General features: G+C 51.5%; 1 protein-coding gene across 14 annotated transcripts in view; it reads right to left on the minus strand.

Moving 5' to 3' along the window:
• Positions 1–261: 261 nt before the first annotated feature.
• DYSF (dysferlin) overlaps positions 262–19,204 on the minus strand; it is a 94,542-nt gene continuing 75,599 nt past the window's right edge. For 10 of the 14 annotated variants that reach the window (XM_083832774.1, XM_083832786.1, XM_083832785.1 and 7 more), the window contains 5 exons: positions 12,211–12,310; positions 10,232–10,410; positions 9,434–9,543; positions 8,937–9,084; positions 262–3,282 (listed from right to left, as the gene is read on the minus strand). In XM_083832774.1, the coding sequence (XP_083688900.1) occupies positions 3,244–3,282; positions 8,937–9,084; positions 9,434–9,543; positions 10,232–10,410; positions 12,211–12,310 (576 nt within the window). In that variant the 3' untranslated portion in view covers positions 262–3,243. The remainder of the gene's footprint in view (positions 3,283–8,936; positions 9,085–9,433; positions 9,544–10,231; positions 10,411–12,210; positions 12,311–19,204) is intronic. The other 4 variants (XM_083832778.1, XM_083832776.1, XM_083832777.1 and 1 more) reach the window with 1 other exon arrangement.

Below are 19,204 nucleotides of genomic sequence, written 5' to 3' on the forward strand. Positions count from 1 at the left end.
GGAGCCTCTTGCCCTCTCCCTTTCCCCAGCCCTCCACCTTCTCCCCAGCCACTGCTGGCTTTCAGCAGGCTGATTTTGGGTGTCCGGGTTAATAAACAAAGGGAGCTTCTGTTCCTGTGCAACAGCAGCAAAGAGGTGAGAAAAGAGGAGCACCGCGACCATCACGCCCCATCCTGTTCCTCCCAGCTGCATTTTTGCATCCCCACAACAGGGAGGGAAGGTGCCCTAATTCCATCAACCCAAAAAAAACACACAAGGAGGTAGAAGGTTTCAGAGCATTTCATTTGTAACCACAGTGAAATTTGCGTTATTGTATATAAGGCATAGACAGGTGATACAGACATCGTCCGGACATCCCAAATCCCAAATAACAGGGAGGCACAGGACAGACTTTGCACAGCTCTTACCCCCGGCTGGCTTTGGTGGAGACATAACCCAGCTACAGAGGGCCCGCCGCCAGGCAAACAGATGGCTGTGGCTGTTCAAGCAGCAAAGAAAAAGAGATTGAGCTGATGTTGTCAGATGCTCAGACCTGCTTTTGCCCACCACAGGCCCACGGAGTCTTCTTGGCATGAAAATCGGCTCCGCAGCCTGGATTGGGAACACGGAGGATGGCATGTGGGGATGTAACCCTTTCCTTTTCCACCTGTTTGGATGGCCTGGATCCTGGTCTCCCACCACTGACAACCCATTCTGGTTTGCCAGGGAAGAGCTGCTGGTAAGGTCTGGGAAATAAAATAAGGTTTCGTCCTGGGAGAGGCTCTGGGAGGTGGCACGTGGGTGTGTTTTGGTAGGGTTGCTTGTCTGTGCTGGGACAGGCAGCGGTGGTTGTGACCAGATGGATGACAAGCATCCAGGTACAAGCACTGCTTCGTATTCAAACTTGTCTCGTCTCTTTGGGGGTCTTGGCACCAAGGCTGTGTTTCTGAAACAGGTGAGGGTCATAGAGCAATAATGCCATGATGGGAAACTTTACAGACTCCGCAAAGCAAAGCAAAGAAGTGAAATACCAGGCCTGATTTCCCACTGCTGATGGGAGAGCAAGGCATGCAGGCAGGCGGCAAGATACCCAGACCCCCGGGCAGAGCTGGGTCGTGGTGGAAGAGGCGCAAGGACCAACCACACCAGCACCAGCATTTTCATTAAATTACAGCTTGTTCAGAAAGGCACAAACCCAAGCAACGTTTGCCCTCAGCTCAGCGGATCCTCAGGGGGGAAGCGTCACAGAAAAAATGACCGAGACCTGGTAGTCTGGCAGCGGCTAATAAATGGGGGTGTGGGTGCGAATGAGGGTTGGGAAAAAACTGAACAAATGCCAAAACGAAGCATTTAACTGTGCCAGTAAAATGAAACACCCACCCTTGGGTGGGAAAGCCCAGAGCCGACTTCACCAGCTGAGCACCAGCTGCTTTTGGAAAGGGGATGCTGGATGAGCCAAACCTCCGCAGCGAGGACAGGTTTTATAGCTGCATGTTCTCCATGTCAAAGATGCTGTCTTCACACGTGGCAGAGAGCTGCCCGGGACAATCTGGGTGCTGTTACAGTACTGAATAACAAGGGATTTAATGCTCAACGCATCGCATCCCCATCCAGCAAAGCAATTAGGCATGTGCTTTTTCCCTGCCTTCTGCTAAGAGCAGGCTTAAGTGCCTTGCTGGAGCGGGGCAGGAGCTTACACCAGCACAGTTTGTCCTGAGGAACTCTGATCCCCCAGGATCACTTTTCACCGCTACTTGTTCTCACGTGTCGTGCTGAGCAGCAGCAGCTTCAGGGGTCAAAAGGACCCGAGGCAGCCGTGCCTCGTCCTGCTGAAGGCAGACGCGGGTCCCGCAGGGGGACTGAGCAGGGGCAGAGCAGCAGCACAGGGACTTTTGCTTTCACACTTGATGGCCCCTTTCTGGGAGATGGTTCCTTGCAGGGTAAGCGGATGCAGGATGAAAATTCAAGAGTAATGCTGTTTTGATGAGCATCCTCTCATGACATGAGCCAGAGCTATTAATAACTAGAAATCCCTCTTAGTCCACATCGCTCCATGTGATTGCAGAGCAGAGACAGACGGACAGGAGGGAATAGGAAACAGCAGAAATGTCCCAGTGCTGCCATCCCAGCCCTGTCATAGCTGCTCTGTGGCAGGGCAAGACCTGCAGGATACGTATTATAATATTTTGTTCACAAAGCATAAAGCAAACAAGCCTGCTTCCAAAGCCGCGGGTTATCTGCCCCGTTAGCGCCCAGCAGCAGCGAGTTTCACAGCTTGCACTGCAGTCTGCTTTTGTACTGTTTTGCTTAAGCGTGTTTGGGAGCACAGGAGAAAAAAGACCAATACATCACTGAGCCGCGGCTGCAGGGGTTGCATTTGGCAGGGAGGAGCAGGGAAGCAAAGCCCCCGTGCCCTGCTTTGCTCTGGGGCTGCTCTCGGGGCAGGGCTCAGCCTGGCTCTGCGCTCTCTGCCACCGCAGCACCGGCTCGGAAGGGAGGCACGTGGGACTGCAGAGGGGAAAGAGCCACTGAGGGGGCAAACAAGCTCCAAAACACGTGGGCCAGTGTGCGGCCCTTCACGAGAGCAAAATTCAACAATTGCTCTGATTTAGCAATTGCCACCAACCCTGGTTTTGGATCTCGGAGCCTTTTCCCTGGGTCGTCTATCTCGTGGCTTTTGCTCTTTGGGAAGGCAACGTAAGAGCCCAGGGTTTCAGGCTGTGCAGCACATTTCATCTTTGGTAGACTTTATATATTATAAACCAGATAATACACATTACACGGCAAAGGAAAACTAAGGCTTGTTCAGAGTGCAAAGAAAAGTGTGCTCAGAACCTGAGAGACTTTAGCAGGCACACGCTGCTCGCGCCAGCAGCCCGAAACTCCCCGACTAAGGTCTGCTGCATCTTTGTATGCTCACGGGCTATCCATGAAAAGGTCCTTTTCTCACCCACCCTCTTCAGCTTTGCATTGGTACTCAAGCTTTAAAGATCAGAACAATTTAACTGAAAAAAAAAAAAAAGAAAAAAAAAGAAGGAAAATAAGAAATATCTCAGAGTAGGTCTTGTTTACGCACTGCTTCCGAGGTGAGCGCTGCAGGTGGTATTCTGCATTGGGGAAAGTCCAATTTGGCAGCAGCCTGGGCTGGGGAGAGGCTGCCCCATCTCCAGCTCCATCTGCTGCTGTGATCCAGTGCAGAGCCGCAGCTTCCTTCCAAAATCCCCAGGCAGGCACCGGACCTTTCATGCGTTTGCCAGCACAGCTTCACTGGAAAGGTTTCACCAGTTTCATAGCAGCGTAGTTCTAGAGGAACGGAAAAACAAGGCAGGGAAAAGCTGATTTGAAGCAGGTAGAGCAGGGCAGCAAGTGGACGTCAAAGCATGTTTTTGATCGTGGCACAGAACTGCAGGGGGGGGCTGTGCTCAGGACAGGCGAGAGGGATGAACTCCCATCCCCAGCAAACAGCCCCCCTGCTAGGGATGCCCACGGCACAGGAGAAAACAGGATTTTCTTTCGTCCAGTAAAGGCTGCTGGTCACAAGCAGTGAGCACCAGGACTTTGATTGCCCCTTCCACCAGTTTTTAAGATCACTGAATCATAGAATCACAGAATGTTTGGGGTTAGAAGGGACTTTTAAACAAAATCGAGTCCAAACCCTGGCATCTTCCACCAGCCCAGGCTGCCCCTAGCCCCATCCAGCCTGGCCTTGAACGCTTCCAGGGATGGGGCAGCCGCAGCTCCTTGGGGCAGCCGGTGCCAGTGCCTCACCATGCACATCATAAATAATTTCTTCCCTATACCCAATCTAAATCTTCCCTCTTGCAGTTTAAAACCGCAAGATCGACTTCCCCATCTCCATTCCTTGCAGGAACTTGCCACCCCCCCCGCCGGCACCCTCCCAGTGCCCAGCTGCCTCCTTGCAGGTGAGGACTCGTGCTGCGATGCTGCAGCCTCCCCCCCTCCCCTGCCTGCTGCTCCCCCTCCCCTCCGCCCTCCCTTTGTGCTGCTCCCCAAAATCCCTGATGCTGCATTCACTACTCAGGCCCTGACCTCACATCCTCACAGCTCGCTGTCCCCCCAAAAGAGGGTGACCTCGTCCGCCCTGCCCGTTGGGGTGGACCCTTGGAAATGGGCCCTGGCCCCGCTCCCCAGGCATCTGCCCCGGGACGTCTGCGGAGCGCAGCTTTGCACGGGCCGAGCGCCGAGCCCAGCACCACGCCAGCGATCAGCCAGCCTGGCCAGCGAGGGCACGGTCCTCCAGCCCTGCACCATCCCGATCCCGTTTCTCGGTACGAGCCTAGCCTGCGGGTCCGTGGCCCGTCTCCAAGGAGCCTGCCAAAGGCAATCAAGGAAGGCGAACCCATTGCTGGATTTTTTTTCCTCTGCCCTGTGTCCCTTAACGTCTCAGCCATCTGTTTCAGCACCAGCACTCGGTGCAGTTTTGCTCCTGAGCGCAGACACCCCAGGCAAGACCTTCCTGTGACCACTCCTGGGATCTCTGCTGTCCCTGTTATTGTGCAGTGAAGCATGGGGCTGCCATGGAAAATGAGGTGTTCCAGTATTTTAGCCTATTACACGTGTAATTCCTTCCTTGAAAGATGACAACGTTGTAAAGAAAGACTAAGCTGTGTAAATGCTGCTTATCAAGACCGCAGCAAAAAGTACAGACAAAGACACATGCTTGGGCTCTTTGGAAAGAGCTATATTTAAAGTAGCTCTGGTTCAAACACCCGCGACCACATACTAGCCAGCTTGGAAGGCCCTCCCAAGCATATTGAGCTTAATTGGTACAGGATGTTCTATCACTCTGGTGCCTTAAAAAAAAAATTAAAAAAAAAAAAATATCTGGAAACAAAGCATAACGCTGGTTTACCAGCAAGCTCTTTGGAGGAGGGGAGAGAATAAAAACAACAGAAGTAAAGCCTGACCAAAAGCATCTTGATAAATTACAACGTGTAGCAAATTATGAGGCAGTTTGCCAATTGAGGATTTCTAATAATGCCATAAATCAGGCAAGCAAACTTAGGGCAGTTTACCAGAAGTCATTAGAAAAGCCTCCAGTGGAATATAACCTTCGAATTAATTATCCATCCATTTGTCTTTCGGAGTCTGTCCTCCAAAACGCTTCTATTTTTTATGATTTGACTGGTTGCATTCTGGAGGGTAGCAAGTTTTCTGTCCAGCTATGAATTTGTATTAACGAAGTGTTGAAAGCCAAGCAGGATTATCAATCAGCGAAGAAAGCAAGCTGTAATTAGAATTAATGGCAATGGAAGCAACACTGGGCTCGCAGAACACAAACAGAGCTTTAAAAGGTAGTAAACATTTTCATGGTGCTTCAAAACAGAGCTGACTCCAGCTGGAAGCAGCGCTACATTTTTCTATGGTGGTAGCCACTAAAATCTTTACAATAATCCCTGCTCCGGGGAGATAACTTCACCGCAACACTCCCTGCGCGTTAGGGCTGCAGAAGCCAAGGCTGGACTTTTATAACCTTTTCCTCCGACTTTGTGCCTAGCGCCGGCCCGAGACTTTCACTCAGCATTCCCCCAGAGGGAGGCAGGGCTCACGTCGGTGGTGGCACCGCCGGAGGAAAAGCCCCCCGCAGCCAGCGGCCATCTCCAAAAGGCCCCATCGTGCCACAGACGTCCCGTTGGACAGGGGCATGGGGTGGAACTAGGGCAGGCCTGGTAGAAACACATGCAATCCCCACACGTGGACGCCTCGAGCAATGAGGAGTTTACCACCACCTTTGGCAAACCGTTCCAACGGCTAATTAACGCTCGTCTCAAAAATTAGCCTCCTATTTCCACTGGAGTAGCTCCTCTAACACCGAGATCCAGCTACTGGATCGCGTCATGCTTTTGTCTGTTGCTGAAAGAGTCTCCTGATGTCAAGTTGAATCTAAGGCCCGCCTAAGGAAATCGTGTAGGAAACATGCAGGGAATGCCAGTCCCAGTGCCCGAGCTCGTACAGACCACAACGACAAACGCTCTGCAAAGAAAGCTAAGGCAAGCCGGCGAGAAACCTGACACTAAGACTGGGTGGAAAAGCCCCAGTTAAAAATGAAGAACCTCAGAATATCGGATTTTCAACATTTTTTCCCATTTTTGTAAAACAAGACAACCTTTTTTTTTTTATTTTTTATGGAAATTTGCAGTACCACGCAGTTTTCCACCCAAACCCAGAAGGCTCTTCAGCTGGAAATGGCCTCTCACCCACTCAGAGGAGCTGCTCTGTAAACAGCTGCACTAATGACGACTGATTTCTTAGGAACCTGTGCCTAAATTTCCCGTCCCGCGGTACTCCCTGCTCCCCATGGGTCCTGGTGAACCTCCTCGTCACCCCGCAGCTCCCCAGACCCTCCTCACCTCTGCACGGGATATTCTTCACTCACTTCAACTCGGGATACTCTATGATTCTGTGATTCAAAGCACAAACCGTCTTCAAAAGCTTCTAACTCCCTGAAGTAGCTCTAAATTTTGCAGAATATTTTGTTTCTCTGTTCAACGGGCAAAATACTTCCTGGGGGTGTAAAACACTGCTCAGTGATTATTCTGAACAAGACCGAGATATCGGCTTCTTCATAGCCATAGAAAAACCTGAGCTTTTGGGACCCACGTTTTTTGGGAACTACTGTCGGGGACCACAGACAGCCCGTCGCTGCTTCAGGTGGGAGCACGTGGCTCTCAAACAGGCCGCTCACTCTGACTTCCCAGCTACTTTGACCACACAGCTGGGACTGTGGCTTGAAGCTTTCATCGCTGTACGAGGAATAGGAAGAAATAAAAATAAAAAAAAATCTTATTTTTATAGCAGAAGCCAATGAAAATGCCCCGGGTTCATTTTCAGGTGAGGTTCCCATCTCTCTGGGACGGCAGAGGGACCACGCAGGGTTAGTGCTGCTCCCCCAGCCACTATTTTCCCAGGGCACACCGTGGGCATATATTTCCCAGACTCCTGCCCAGCTGAGGACCATCTCCTGAGAAGCAAGGACTGGAAGGACCCTGGAGGTCCTGGTGAAGGTCCCAACGAGCGGAAAGCTGCAGGTGAGCTTTTCACACAAGGTCACAGCAAAAAGGATAGCAGAAGCAGAAAATCAGTACCTGCACCTCTGCGTGCCCCTTTAGCAGCCCTCTGGGGTCCGTGGGCCCTAATGGGATTCCCCTGAGGTCTTCCTGCCACCACCCTCGCCCAGCTGGAGAGGGACAGGGCGCACGCAAAGCCCCCCACCTGCAGCATGGGACCCCAGAGCTGCCTGCACGGTGCCAGGACCACGCAGACAGCACCCAGCAGAGCACGGCCCTGGTTCTAAACAGGGCCTGACGGTGCCACCGGCATGCAAATCAGAAAAGAAGTGAGGAGGGCTTGGTTTTCGGTGCGTTTAATCAGGGATGTAACGGTGAGCTCTGCCAAAGGTCAGCGTGCCAGGGGCACCCTTCACAGCGAACCACCACCAGCACTATTGCCAAACGCACTGCTTGATGAAATGGGAAAGCAACTAAATCTCCGGGTAGATACAGAACCAAGTGACCTCAAAAATCCAGGGGAAGCTGGCCAAACACATAAAAACAGAAAAATTCCATGAAACATGGCCTTACTTATTCGAAATATGACTAAAAATTGACCCAACCAAAATGAAATTAAATACAACAACACTTAGCCAGGAAACAGGGAAAAATCCCAAGTAATAATGAGTGTAAATCAATATTTATAGTTTGTGAATTTTTTGCTTCTCTCAACATTGTTTTTATATGATACCACTGGAACGGCTGCAAAGCCACTTGCAGCTTCAGGGAAACACTGAAGTTTTCTGAGTTCTTCGTGGTCACAAAGGCTTGGTTCCTGCTGCATGGCAGGCAAATGGTTGGGAGTGCAGGGAAGGGCAACGCAACGCAGCTGAAATCTGCACTCGTACGATTATTTCCTCCTTCGCACTACTTAGCACCTCAGGAATTGTTTCTCCAGCAGAAGTACCCCAGGATACAGGGATACGGGGAGAGCTATGATCTAATCCCATCCCGTTTTTCGTGATGGGAACAGCCAAGCATGCACAACTTCAGCTCATCTGAAAGTGATTACAATGGCGAGGAGAAATTCCACACCTCGCTCTTCGGCTGCGCGTTGCAAGCACACAAAGCCATCTGCGGAAAGCAGCCACGTTCTCTCGCACGGAGTTATAAATTACCCCAATGAGTTATTTTCTTTAAAAAAAATATCATATACATGGAGCAGAATTTGTTAAGTGCTGGAAGGAGCGAGGCAGGTCATTCTTCTTATCAGTCTGGGAGGAGGGGAAAGAGCATCCAAGAGCTGGTATGAATTATGCCAGTGCTGTAGAAACAGAGGAGGATACAGAAACCCATCCCAAGCCAAATGGGAAGGCCAGGGCTCCGTTATTTATTTGTTTTGTTTTGCCAGTGGAACTGACAGCGAGGCAAGAAAAAGCCACTTTCTTGATTAATGAGGTGAAAACCCTCCTTCTCGTTTCAGATGTTACGTTGGTATAAAGTGCTGCAAGCCTTGATAATGAGAGACGGGGCTGCCTGGATGCCTATAAACTCCCCTGCATCTTTAAACAATTACAGACCGATCCATTTTTTGCCACTGCTCAGCCCTGTAAAATGGCTGTATTTCTAATTAGGCTGCTTTTTTGTCCGGGATTTTCCCACCAGCGCTCAACGCTTCCAACACCGGCCGCTCAAACCTCTATGGAAACAACCAGTTAACCTCGGCATCGGTACTGGAACGCAAAGATGTGAGCACCCAGGGGTGAGCCTGCAGCAGACAGCAGGAGCAGACGCCCTTCTGGCCTGTTCCCGGGGACTTTGCAGCCACCCACAGCAGGACCTCTGTCATCACAGCAGCCCAGCAGCCTCGGAGAGCTGGGGGAGCAGCTGAGACCTCGCTCAGCCCCCCTCTCCTCTCCCACCTCTCCTCTCCCAGCCCCGTCGTACCGGGAAGGCGTAGATGAAGATCCCCAGGAAGAGCAGCAAAATGAAGAGCACGATGGCCAGGACGACCACCCACTTGTACCGCCGCCACAGGATGTACTTCAGGGTCTTGTACGGGGAGGTGAACCACAGGAAGGAGGTCTCTGGGCGCCTGCAGCCAAACAAATTGAGGTCACTGCTGAGCTTCGTGGTACCTTCATCCTGCTGGATCCCCCACCCCAGGAGCACTCCTCCCTGCAAGAGCTGGCTGCTCCCCCTGGAAACCCACATCCCCCCGTGTGGACTACATCAAATGGCCTTCTTGGAGGTTCAGACTGGCCTCCCAGTCACCCTGGACTGTCTCGGCTCATACATCTGAGCATCAGCAGTCCGGTATTGGAGCCTACGTGGGAGCAAGCCCCGTGCAGACGGCAGACCTCAGACTGGGAACCCAGCTTTTCAGCTTCCTCCTTGAGAACTCTGTGCCCCGGTGGTTATTTTTCCATTGAAGATGCTCTTACTTGGGGTCCTCCAGCTTGGGGTTCATGTTTGGTTCATCCCGACCCATGCCAGCTGGCCGCTCTTCATGCTCTTGTTCAGCCACAATTTCCAAAGTCATTTCCAATTTGCCCTGCCGGGGTTAAACAAAAACAAGCATATAAATAAGCAGAAAGGTGAGAAACGAATGTATGGTGCAAAATACTAACGGGGGAAAGAAAAAGTACTTTGACCGTAGCACAGCCACTACCAGCAGGGACCTTGAGGAGCACAGTAAGAGAAATTACATACAGATCCCTCACCTGCCCAGTGCGTTGATCTCAGCAGATATCCCACTGCCTCTCAGACACCACTGACAGCCAACAATGGCAACTGACTCGGGGAGCTGTGGTGAATGACTTAATTTGCTGCCTGGCCTCCCTCACCTGCATCAAATGGCCCCCACTGACTCCAACTGGAGCCCAGACACTTGGGTTTACATGTATTTGTCTGACAGTTGAACCCCTTCCCTTGTACTTGTCACAAGACAGTAGCATTAAGAATAGCTGTGGTGCAGAGTCAAATGAGGTGACATGCTCCAAAAACAGCAGCAAAAATCTAACAGAACAAACAATTTACTTTGAGGCATTTGCATGTTGCTGAGCAAATCCTGGAAAACATCCAGTTTGGATTTGGTCTGGTTTGCAAAATCTGCAGTCCAAGACTGGGTTTCCTGCCCTGACCATGACTTCCCCCACGTGCCTGCCCAGCCTGCCAACACTTTGAGTGAGTACCCAAAGAGAAAGCACAAAGAGGACACCCAAGGGTGCCGAAGGCCTTACCGCCAGGATCTTCTTCTGATCCTGCTCAGCAACGCAGGGCCACCAGCCCTTGACCGTTTTCTGCTCAAAGAGGGACACGAAGCGACCTGAAGACAAGCTCTCATCTACAAGCTCAAGGGAGCACTTCTCAGCAGTCTTGGCAGGCTTGGGCATCTTGTTGAGATCCATCTGAATGGAGCCTGCAAGGAGGAAAGCATTAACCCAAGGACTACTCCCCTGAAGAAATACCCAGTGTGGCACCCTCCCGACCTCTGGCAGCTCGGACAGACCCCCGCACAGCATGGGAGAGAGCAGCCTCAATGTGGTTCTGTTTTCTAAGCACAGCACTGGTTTTAGCTTGTGGCTCTGCCTACAAGAGAGCACTCAGCATCACCGTTGTGGGAGCATCACCCTTCCAAAGACCTGAGCCACGAAGTCCTTGAAGAGACTGCAAAACATCTGCTGACTGTGCCCAGCTGTAACATTGGCTGACTTGCACTGAGGCCAACAAGGCAGGCTAGGATTTTCAGAGAGGACTAGGAGATTTAGGTGAAACTCAAATTGTCCACATCCACAGGGCACTCAAGTAGAAGAACAGTGGTCAGGAGGCTCACGGATCTCTAGGCAGGTTATTTTATTGCCACATCGAGGTTAGCAACTGCAGCAGACTAAGAATAATATCCCACAAAAATGACAGCTTCCTTCTCATACAAAGAACACTCCCACGATTAGCGCATTTTTCTAGCCTTTACGAAATCTGAGCTCAATTCTTCAAGCGTTAACTGAAAGTGCCAATATTTAATTCACAGTGTTACACAAATTTACCTTACGGCTGGGAAGGGCCAGGGACAAGCACAGGGGCTGTTCCTGGTGCCCAGCTGACGGACAGCAGCCTTGTACGCTGGGTGGCACAGGCAGGAACCTGTTTGCATTTTACCTTTTCTGTGCCACAGTTTCTCGTGACTAATGACAATAACAGCACAGCTCAGGTTTGTTGTGAAACACGCTTTTGAGGTCCTTTAATGAAATGCGCTTTCCAAAAGCCAAGGGCCACTTTTGTTTGCTGAAATTTGCAAAGAATTCACTGTTGGCAGTCATAGGGGTGAGAGAACAAAAGCTCACGGTGAGTAGAGCCAGAACTGAAAACACACCTTGTGCAAGGTTATTTTGGCACTCAGCCTATGTAATTAATCAAAGAGAGGATTTAAAATGATCTTCATCACATACTTCCTCGGTGAAGCTTTGATGTTTGAATTTTGGGGTGGCACAAATAAAAGTAGAACAATGTCCAACCAAAAAAAAACACAAACAATAATGCTGGAGCCTCCAGTTTCTGCACGGGTAATCTACTGCATGGCTCTGCTATCTTTCCTACTGGATGTTTTTGTTTTATTTCAGTTGGCCTAAACCTGGATTTCTGGGGATGATTAACAAGGCTGGCAGTGCCATACAGATCAAGCTGTGTCCGTGTCTAACCCGAGTAAGGCTAGCCAGGACAGTGATCCTGCCCGGGGGTCGCAGCTCAAGTGCAAGGTTAGCCCTGATGAGCACACTTCAGCACAGACTCAGCTGAATCATGAGGGAAAGAGAGATATTAAAAGAGAACGAGGAGAGGTTTGGAAAGGAAGACAACACTGCTGCTGTTTCTGGTGGGGGAGCCTCTGGTAGCAGGGGGCAGCAGCCTCCTCCACCCTCTCAGTGCCCCCACTGAGAAGGGTAAAATCTCTCCTTGCGGCCTCCCGGGAAGCTGGGGCCCTGTTGGAGCTGGTGATGCTCTCGACAGCTCAGGTCAGCCCAGGAAAAGGCTGCTGCAGGCAGAGACTGGGAATCTGCCTGATAGGAACCAGTTATCACCAGTCCTGGGCCTAGGCTGTCATCGGATCCTGCTCAGTGGCTTAAATTGGTCCTGTGCACATTCTTCGTATCCTGAAACTATTCAGTAATTGTTTCCTTTGTGTCTGCCTCAGTGGGGACGGAGCCCAAAACCTCTCCTGACTTACCCAAGTAGTCATCAAAAGAGAACTTGTCATTGTCCCAGATCTGGAAGATAAGCTGCGGCGGAATCTTATTTTCTGTCTTGTCCAAGCTCCAGAAGTGCTCCTAAAATCAGGCCAGAAGAGAAACCAGGGAAAAACAAAAGGCTCATTAGCAGAAGTGGGCAGAGCCAGGCTACTCTCATCTCACAGCGGTGGAAATCCCGTAACATAACCGAGACCGAGGCTTCCGCATCAGCCCACTGAGCGGTGAGTTCCTGAGTTCTCAAATGACTTGATTCATCTTTTCTGCTCACCTACAAGGTTTCTGTTGTCAGGACCAACGGATGTTAGAGTTGGACACGGTACCCCCATAATTCTGCTGCTGTTATCACACTGGGCTGCTGTCAAGCTGCACAGTGTGCTTGCCGCATCTATCACGACATCCAGGTTCAAGGAGAGATTCAGAGCACCAGTGAGGCAAGGGGACCAGTCTGGCTCCCTGGACAAGCAACTAAAAGGTGGCACAGTGACACCTAATTTCACTCCTACTAATGTGAGGCCTGTGACTGTCTATACGCCCTTCTCTTTTCTATCCGATGGGCATTTTTTGTCTGCTCTCTGCCACTAGAGCTGCTGTGCCAACCCGTGGAAAGGTTTTGCAGCAGCCCCAGACGCCTGTTTGCAAAGTACCTGGAATGAAAATTGCACTGGAATTTTGCATCATCCCTTGCAATTATCACAATTTACCAAGCCCTCGTGCGGTGCAAGGACTATCATCCACCAGTTCTGCCACTCAGCCACAGCGCTAAGGCTGACGGCATCCAAATGGGAGCTCAGAAATCGGCTGAGAGAGTAATTTCTGCTTTGTGGAGAGGAGCTGGTTCACAAAACAGCCGGCACCCTTGAGAAGTTTGCAACTTCAGTGCCCCAGTTACTACAGCCAGATGCTCTGCCTTCTGCCTTCTGGATAGTCAGAGCATCACACCCCAAAATGCCGGCGGAGGGGAACATTTCGATCAGATTTCTCTAACAAGGAGGTTGGGGAATCCCATCGCTGTGACTGCAGGCTTGCGGCCACATCATCGTAACATCTGGCGGATCCTTGTCTGTCCCACGAAAATTGCTATTTGTGCGGTTGCAACCAGGAACATTTCCCAACGGGGATCTAACATTGTTTTTGGGATGCCAGAAGATGCCTGAAGGTTAGGACTACGTGCAAGGACAGAGGGAGCGGGACAGAGATGCACACAAAGCTGAGGTCCTGTTATTTCTGGTTCCAGCCAACGCATGCAAAGAGGAGGCGGCATCACGACCGGTGTCTACCAGCAGCACACGCTCAGAGGTGTGTCCTGTGGGCAAGGCCTCCTGCTGCACGCCTGCAACAGGGCAGTATCACAAACAGAACAAATTTAATTAAAACCAGGAAACTTCGGCATTATTCACGACACATACGTAGCACTATAAATTCACTGCTGTGGCTACAAGACTGATTCATTATATCGTGCAATATATATATATGTATATATATATGAAGGAACAAAAAAAAAGACTGTGTCACACTCCATAAGAACATAAATATTCAACTAGGGAGACTGTGGGTGGAGGGAGGCACTTAAATCCCATTGAAACTGGTTTGACTTTAAGAGATCACCCTGAACGGTTATATTTCAATTTAGCTCCATTCCCAGCCTTGCTTAGGAAAAACACGCCAGCATTTTTGCAACGGAGCATTTTATTTATGCATTTTAAATATTTTATAATCTAGAAAAATAAAATAAAGTCAATGGAAACTTCCATTTCTCCCCCACTGCTCACTGAGATGTATTAAAACGTATGTTTACTCAAGTGAGGGGGAGGGCCGTGTATTCCCAGCTAATAACTCATTTTAAATTAAAACTGCTAAAAAGGGAAAGAGCTTATGGTGATTCTTCCTTTTCCCATATATTGGTCGGGTCCTGCTCTGCAGAAGGGCCGTTAGTCATCCGGAGAAGAAAGCCCCGAGGAACCAGGTAGCTGTGCCAGCAGAAGGCAGCCAGATGGCCTCGCTGGGGCCAGGAGCTCCCCTGGGGGCAAAGACAGAGGATGGGGGACAGAGGATGGGGGACAGAGGATGGGGGACAGAGGATGGGGGACAGAGGATGGGGGACAGAGGACACCTCCCGTGGTGTGCCCCAGGAGGCACTGACCAGGGACAAGGCCTTGCAGGGGCAATCCAGGCACCCCATATATGCTCAGCCTGGGAAAGGACGAAACACCCTACAGGTGCCTCGTCCTCTCCAGCGCTGCCCTCCCCGGCTCGGAGGCTGATTCCACCACCGCCACCTGCAGCAGTCAGCCGCGTCCGTGCTCCGAGGGCATCGCCACGCTGCTGCCGGCTGAGGCACCTCTACGAGCACAGCTTGGACCTCCTCTCTGCACCACCCCATCCACCCGGAGTCAAATGTGAGAGAAACTCGGCACCGGAGCAGCCCCTCCAAGAGTCAGGGGCACCGGGGGCAGCTTTGCTCCCCAGTAAAGGTTCTGCCTGGGAAGACCCATTCCCATGCCAGCCCTGATGAGGAAACAGCAGGAACCCAGAAAAGGACTGGGGTGCTGTGAGACCCCCGTTTCTGCCCCACTCTTGGAGCTGCCGCAGCAATCCCCTGCTCCTGGCAGGCTCCCTCCCTGCCCGCGGTGCCGGCTGAGCACTTTACAGGCACCCCCCGTGCACCAAAGCACAGCGGGTAAGCCTCTGCCCCCAGGACTGACCGCTGCTGGCCACCACACAGGACTTTGGCTTTCCACCTTCCCTCCTTCCCATTGCAACGCCCAAGGGCTTGTTCGCACTCAAAGCAAACGAAACCCCTACCTCGCTGTGCTCTCTTGCCTCCCCAGCACCACCTCCACCCCCGAGAGCAGCACCCCGGCTTGCCAGGGCCTCCCTGCCCGACGAAGGATGACTCGGGCAGGATCAGCCCCTTCCCGGGTGGCAACGCAGAGCTGGTACAACGCTAGCACGATCCGTACCGCGTTGGCCTTTCCTGTGGAAAAAGCCTGTAAATGCGGTTTGGCTGGTGGCGAAGCTTCCCTCCTCCGAGCCCCGTGAAGCCGGGGACACGGCGGAGCGGAGCTGGGCGGGCGGGCTGGGGAAGGAGGAATTTGATGCTGAGCAAAGTTTATGGGTCCATTTCAAGGCAGTGTGAAATCTGCCTCCGTGATTAAATCTAGCTCTGAAGGTTCGCTATAAAAACAACCCGTGGCCAGAAATTTATTTCCTAGCCTTTTGCAAGACATGGGAAGGAAGGGGGCTTGAATTATTGTTTGGGGGTTTGTTTTGCTGGGGGGGGGGGGGGAGAGGGGAGGCTGGCGAATATTTTACGGTCTTGAATAATGCAGCAGGGGAGGCAGGGGAAAAAAAAAAAAGCTCATATCACTAGGAAAGTGTTGACAGGGCTGCATTTCTTCTGGGCTGCTTGTTTCTACAGAATACAAAGTAAGGAGCAACCCCACTTTTTCGGGGAGGGGGGAAGGCACTAGCGCCCAAGCAAGCCTGGCCCATTTCAGTGCAGGAGAGCACCAGGTCCTGGTCCCACAGCAACTGGAGCCCCCGGCCACGCAGGAGCCCCTCGGAGGCTGGCCGAGAGCATCCTCTCCTCCTGCAGGAGCTGGGCAGGGCCACCCTTCGAGGCACTGAGAAGCCGATTCTCTGACTCTCGCCCCTCTGGGATGTTTCATCCGTCCCTAACGAGCGGTGCTGAGCGCACTCAGCAGCACGCTGCTCCCAGAGCAGCTCGCCTCTTTGGTCCCCCTGCTGCTGCCAGCCCCACGACTGCATCGCAGCTCCCTGGCACTTGGTTTTCTACCTCCTTCCCCGACCAGGCCAGCAGCTGAGCCGGCTCCCGAGCGTACAGGATCTGCTGCACATTGGGGCGCAGCCTTGCCAACACCTCCGGGCGTCACCACGCCGTAAATGTTAAATAGTCACAATATTTGCCTTGGGGCACGTACTCCTCCTTCCGTCCCTGGCACCACTCGGTGCAGCGCTGCTTTCCCAGCCTCCACGTGCTGTCCTTCTGCCAGAGCGGATCAGGCTTCTCCAGGGCCGTGGGGCCATCCCGCTGCCACCCAGGGATGCCCCAAGCTTTGCACCCCGGTCCTGGCCAGGCTGTGAACCTTCAGCTGGACCTTCAGCTCTCCACACGGCCACGCTTTGCTCATCCCTTTCCACACATCCATTGGAAAGCAAAATTTAGAGTGGTAACTGCCAGTGGCATGTCACAGAGGGTGCCTGTGCATCCCAGGACACGACTGCTGCCCTCGTCGCGTTACGGAACTGGCTGTTGTGTCATCCTATCTGCTGGTTTCGGCCCCATTAAAATACCTGATTTATGATTGTCTTGTGTAACTACATCTTCCTCCAAAAAAAAATAAATAAATAAGTACTTGGAGCACATTCAAGTGTTGCATTTTGGCTATATGTTGAAAGAAAATGAACATGCTATGTTTTGCTTTGCTTAATGTCCCTGAGAAAACAGGGAAGGGCATGACACAGGATGGGAACCAAGAAAAGAAAAAGTCCAAATTCAAAAGCAGCAACCTCCTTTTCACTTTCCAAGACCAAAGAGGAATGAAAATTTCAATCTAACAAAATATTATCTATTTTTCATAAAAATCAGTGCTCGATACACTACACTTCAAACCAAAACCAGCCAGGGCACAGAGACTTCTTGGTACACCCTGGAGAGGCAGTGACAGAACAGAACAAGGAGACAACACAGCAATTCAGTTGCAGGAACCTCACACTCCTGGCTATTTTTTTTTTATAAAAATTAAACGACGGAGAGGCCACACACGTACCTCAGGGCTAAACTCACCCTGACAGCTATGCCGAGTCAAGGCTGCCCACATGCTCTCAGCTGACCCACAGCCATGCACTTGGAGCTGCTGCTGCCCAGCAGGAGCCTTCCCCGTGCAAAATCAATTGCAACAGCAAGGTCCCTGCATGACCCTGTGCTGGCACCATCCCCTCGTCCTCTGCTCATGCCTGATCCGCCCCAGGTGAGGCTCTGGCCCCGCGCAGATCCGAGCCGTCAGTGCCCAGAAGGTGTCAGGATGCTGTAGTGAGTCCGCAGATAAAGTAAGCAAAATGGATGAGAGCAGACGGAGCTGGGAAAGCAGCAGCTCCAGGGAGCGAGGAATCTATTCTCAGCTCCATTCGCGGCACCGTTCGGAGCAGGGAGTTACTGCCCTTTCTGCCCTGCCTTTCCCAAGCAGGTTTAAGACCCCAAACCTACCTCTTTCCTGAGGAGCCTGTCACTGGTATGATTTCTAGGACGCCACCAGCTGACCAGTTTTTACAAAAGACCTTCCAAACGTCATGTTTGCTGTCATACTCAGATCCAAAGCCAGCAAACGTGGAGGCTACAGCATGTTGTAGCTGCACCTTACACAGATGGGACCTCGCTTATTCAAAGCCAGATGTGCAAGCAGCACCAATATCTCACAGCCACAGGGCTGCTCCTAGGATTATCCTACAGGACCAGCTCTTTCCAGCCATGCTGCCACCACTGGCAGCTGCTCCTGCTCTGGTACTCACACGTCCTGCATCAGTTCTTAAAAAGGATGGGGAGGGAAGCGTCTTCCTGCCGGGTTACAGGGCCAATAGCACAACAACCTGCTGTTCCCTCCACTTTCCAGCTTCGCAGCTGTCTGAGGACACGAATCACATCTATTCGGTATTATCACTTCTGCCACTTCCATACCGTGATCTGTCCCTGGAGCTGTTTATTATTAACAGGGCATTTTCAAGCAAGCATTTCCATGCCTGAGGCACCTGCTGACTGTAGCAACTCCTTCTGCTTGAAGAAGCAGTTCAAACTGGAAGAAGAGATTCCCCTGGACCTCACCTCCTGGAATAATGTTGGGGTTTTTTTTGTTAGTTTTTGTGTTGTTTTTTTTTTCCAGTGTCCCAGGCAGCACAGCACATTCAACCACCTAAATTTCACTCCAGACATCTGCTGACTCAGCTTAACCGAAAGTCCTCTTCCTCCCCTGCCACTTCTGTGCGTGACCCCCGACGTCTCCGGTGAGCTTTGACCCCCACCAATTCATACTGATCTCCCAGTCCTGTGGCTGAAGGTGGCGTGAAGCCCAGCAGGCATCTCTGCAAGGCAGGCTGCAGTGCTCACCGACCCTCACGCCTCCCTCATCACATTCCTGTCCAGGAACCCCACAGATGTCCGTGTGTCTGTCCCACTGCCCCCAGCCGGTGTACATGCCTTCTGTGCTCGCAGAATCCATCTTGACGGGGCGGTGGACCTGGCTCTCCAGATGTCCTGGGCCAAATGACAGTAAGAAAGCATTGCCTGCCCAGTGAGAGGTGGAATCCAACCTACGTTTTACATGACCACGCCAGCCCAAAGACCTCCAACTTAAAGCCACTTTGCTTTTGGGCCCAAGTATGTTGCAATTCATCTCCTTAAGCCTCAGATGGGCCCTTTTCGCTAAGAGCACACAGTGGAAGAAATCAGATGAAGGCAAGAGCTCCCTGAAACACGGCCTCACCACAATTGTCCCAGCCTGAACAAACCAGACGGATGCTTGCAGTTTCTTGACAGCAGTGGGATGTTTCCTCTTCCAACGGCTCTTCATCTTCACAAAACAGCACATTTCTGCTCTGGCGTTAGCTCTTCGTTTTGTTGTTGACAGCAAACCCCAAAGACTAGTAGCAGAACAAGAATGAAGACAACAGCTCTGTGCTTTGGTCTGGCTTCTGCCAGTGACATGGCATGGCACGGGGTTGAAATTGCTGACAATGTTCCCGTATTCGTTATGTTCATCTCCTGGAATTTCTTTTATGCAACACATTTCAGCTGGCATACGAACCACCCAGCCAGGTCTTAGAAACTCCAACCTAATGGTTTATTTCCAGGTCCTCTCAAGCACCATGATTTTTTAACTCGTATATTGAGACGCTCTTGAAATTCTACCCTGAGTGTTCATTTATGCAGATGACATTTGCTTAGACATTCAGTGTCAA

Source organism: Anser anser, assembly GCF_964211835.1.
Source record: "Anser anser genome assembly, chromosome: 4".
NCBI lineage: Eukaryota > Metazoa > Chordata > Aves > Anseriformes > Anatidae > Anser > Anser anser.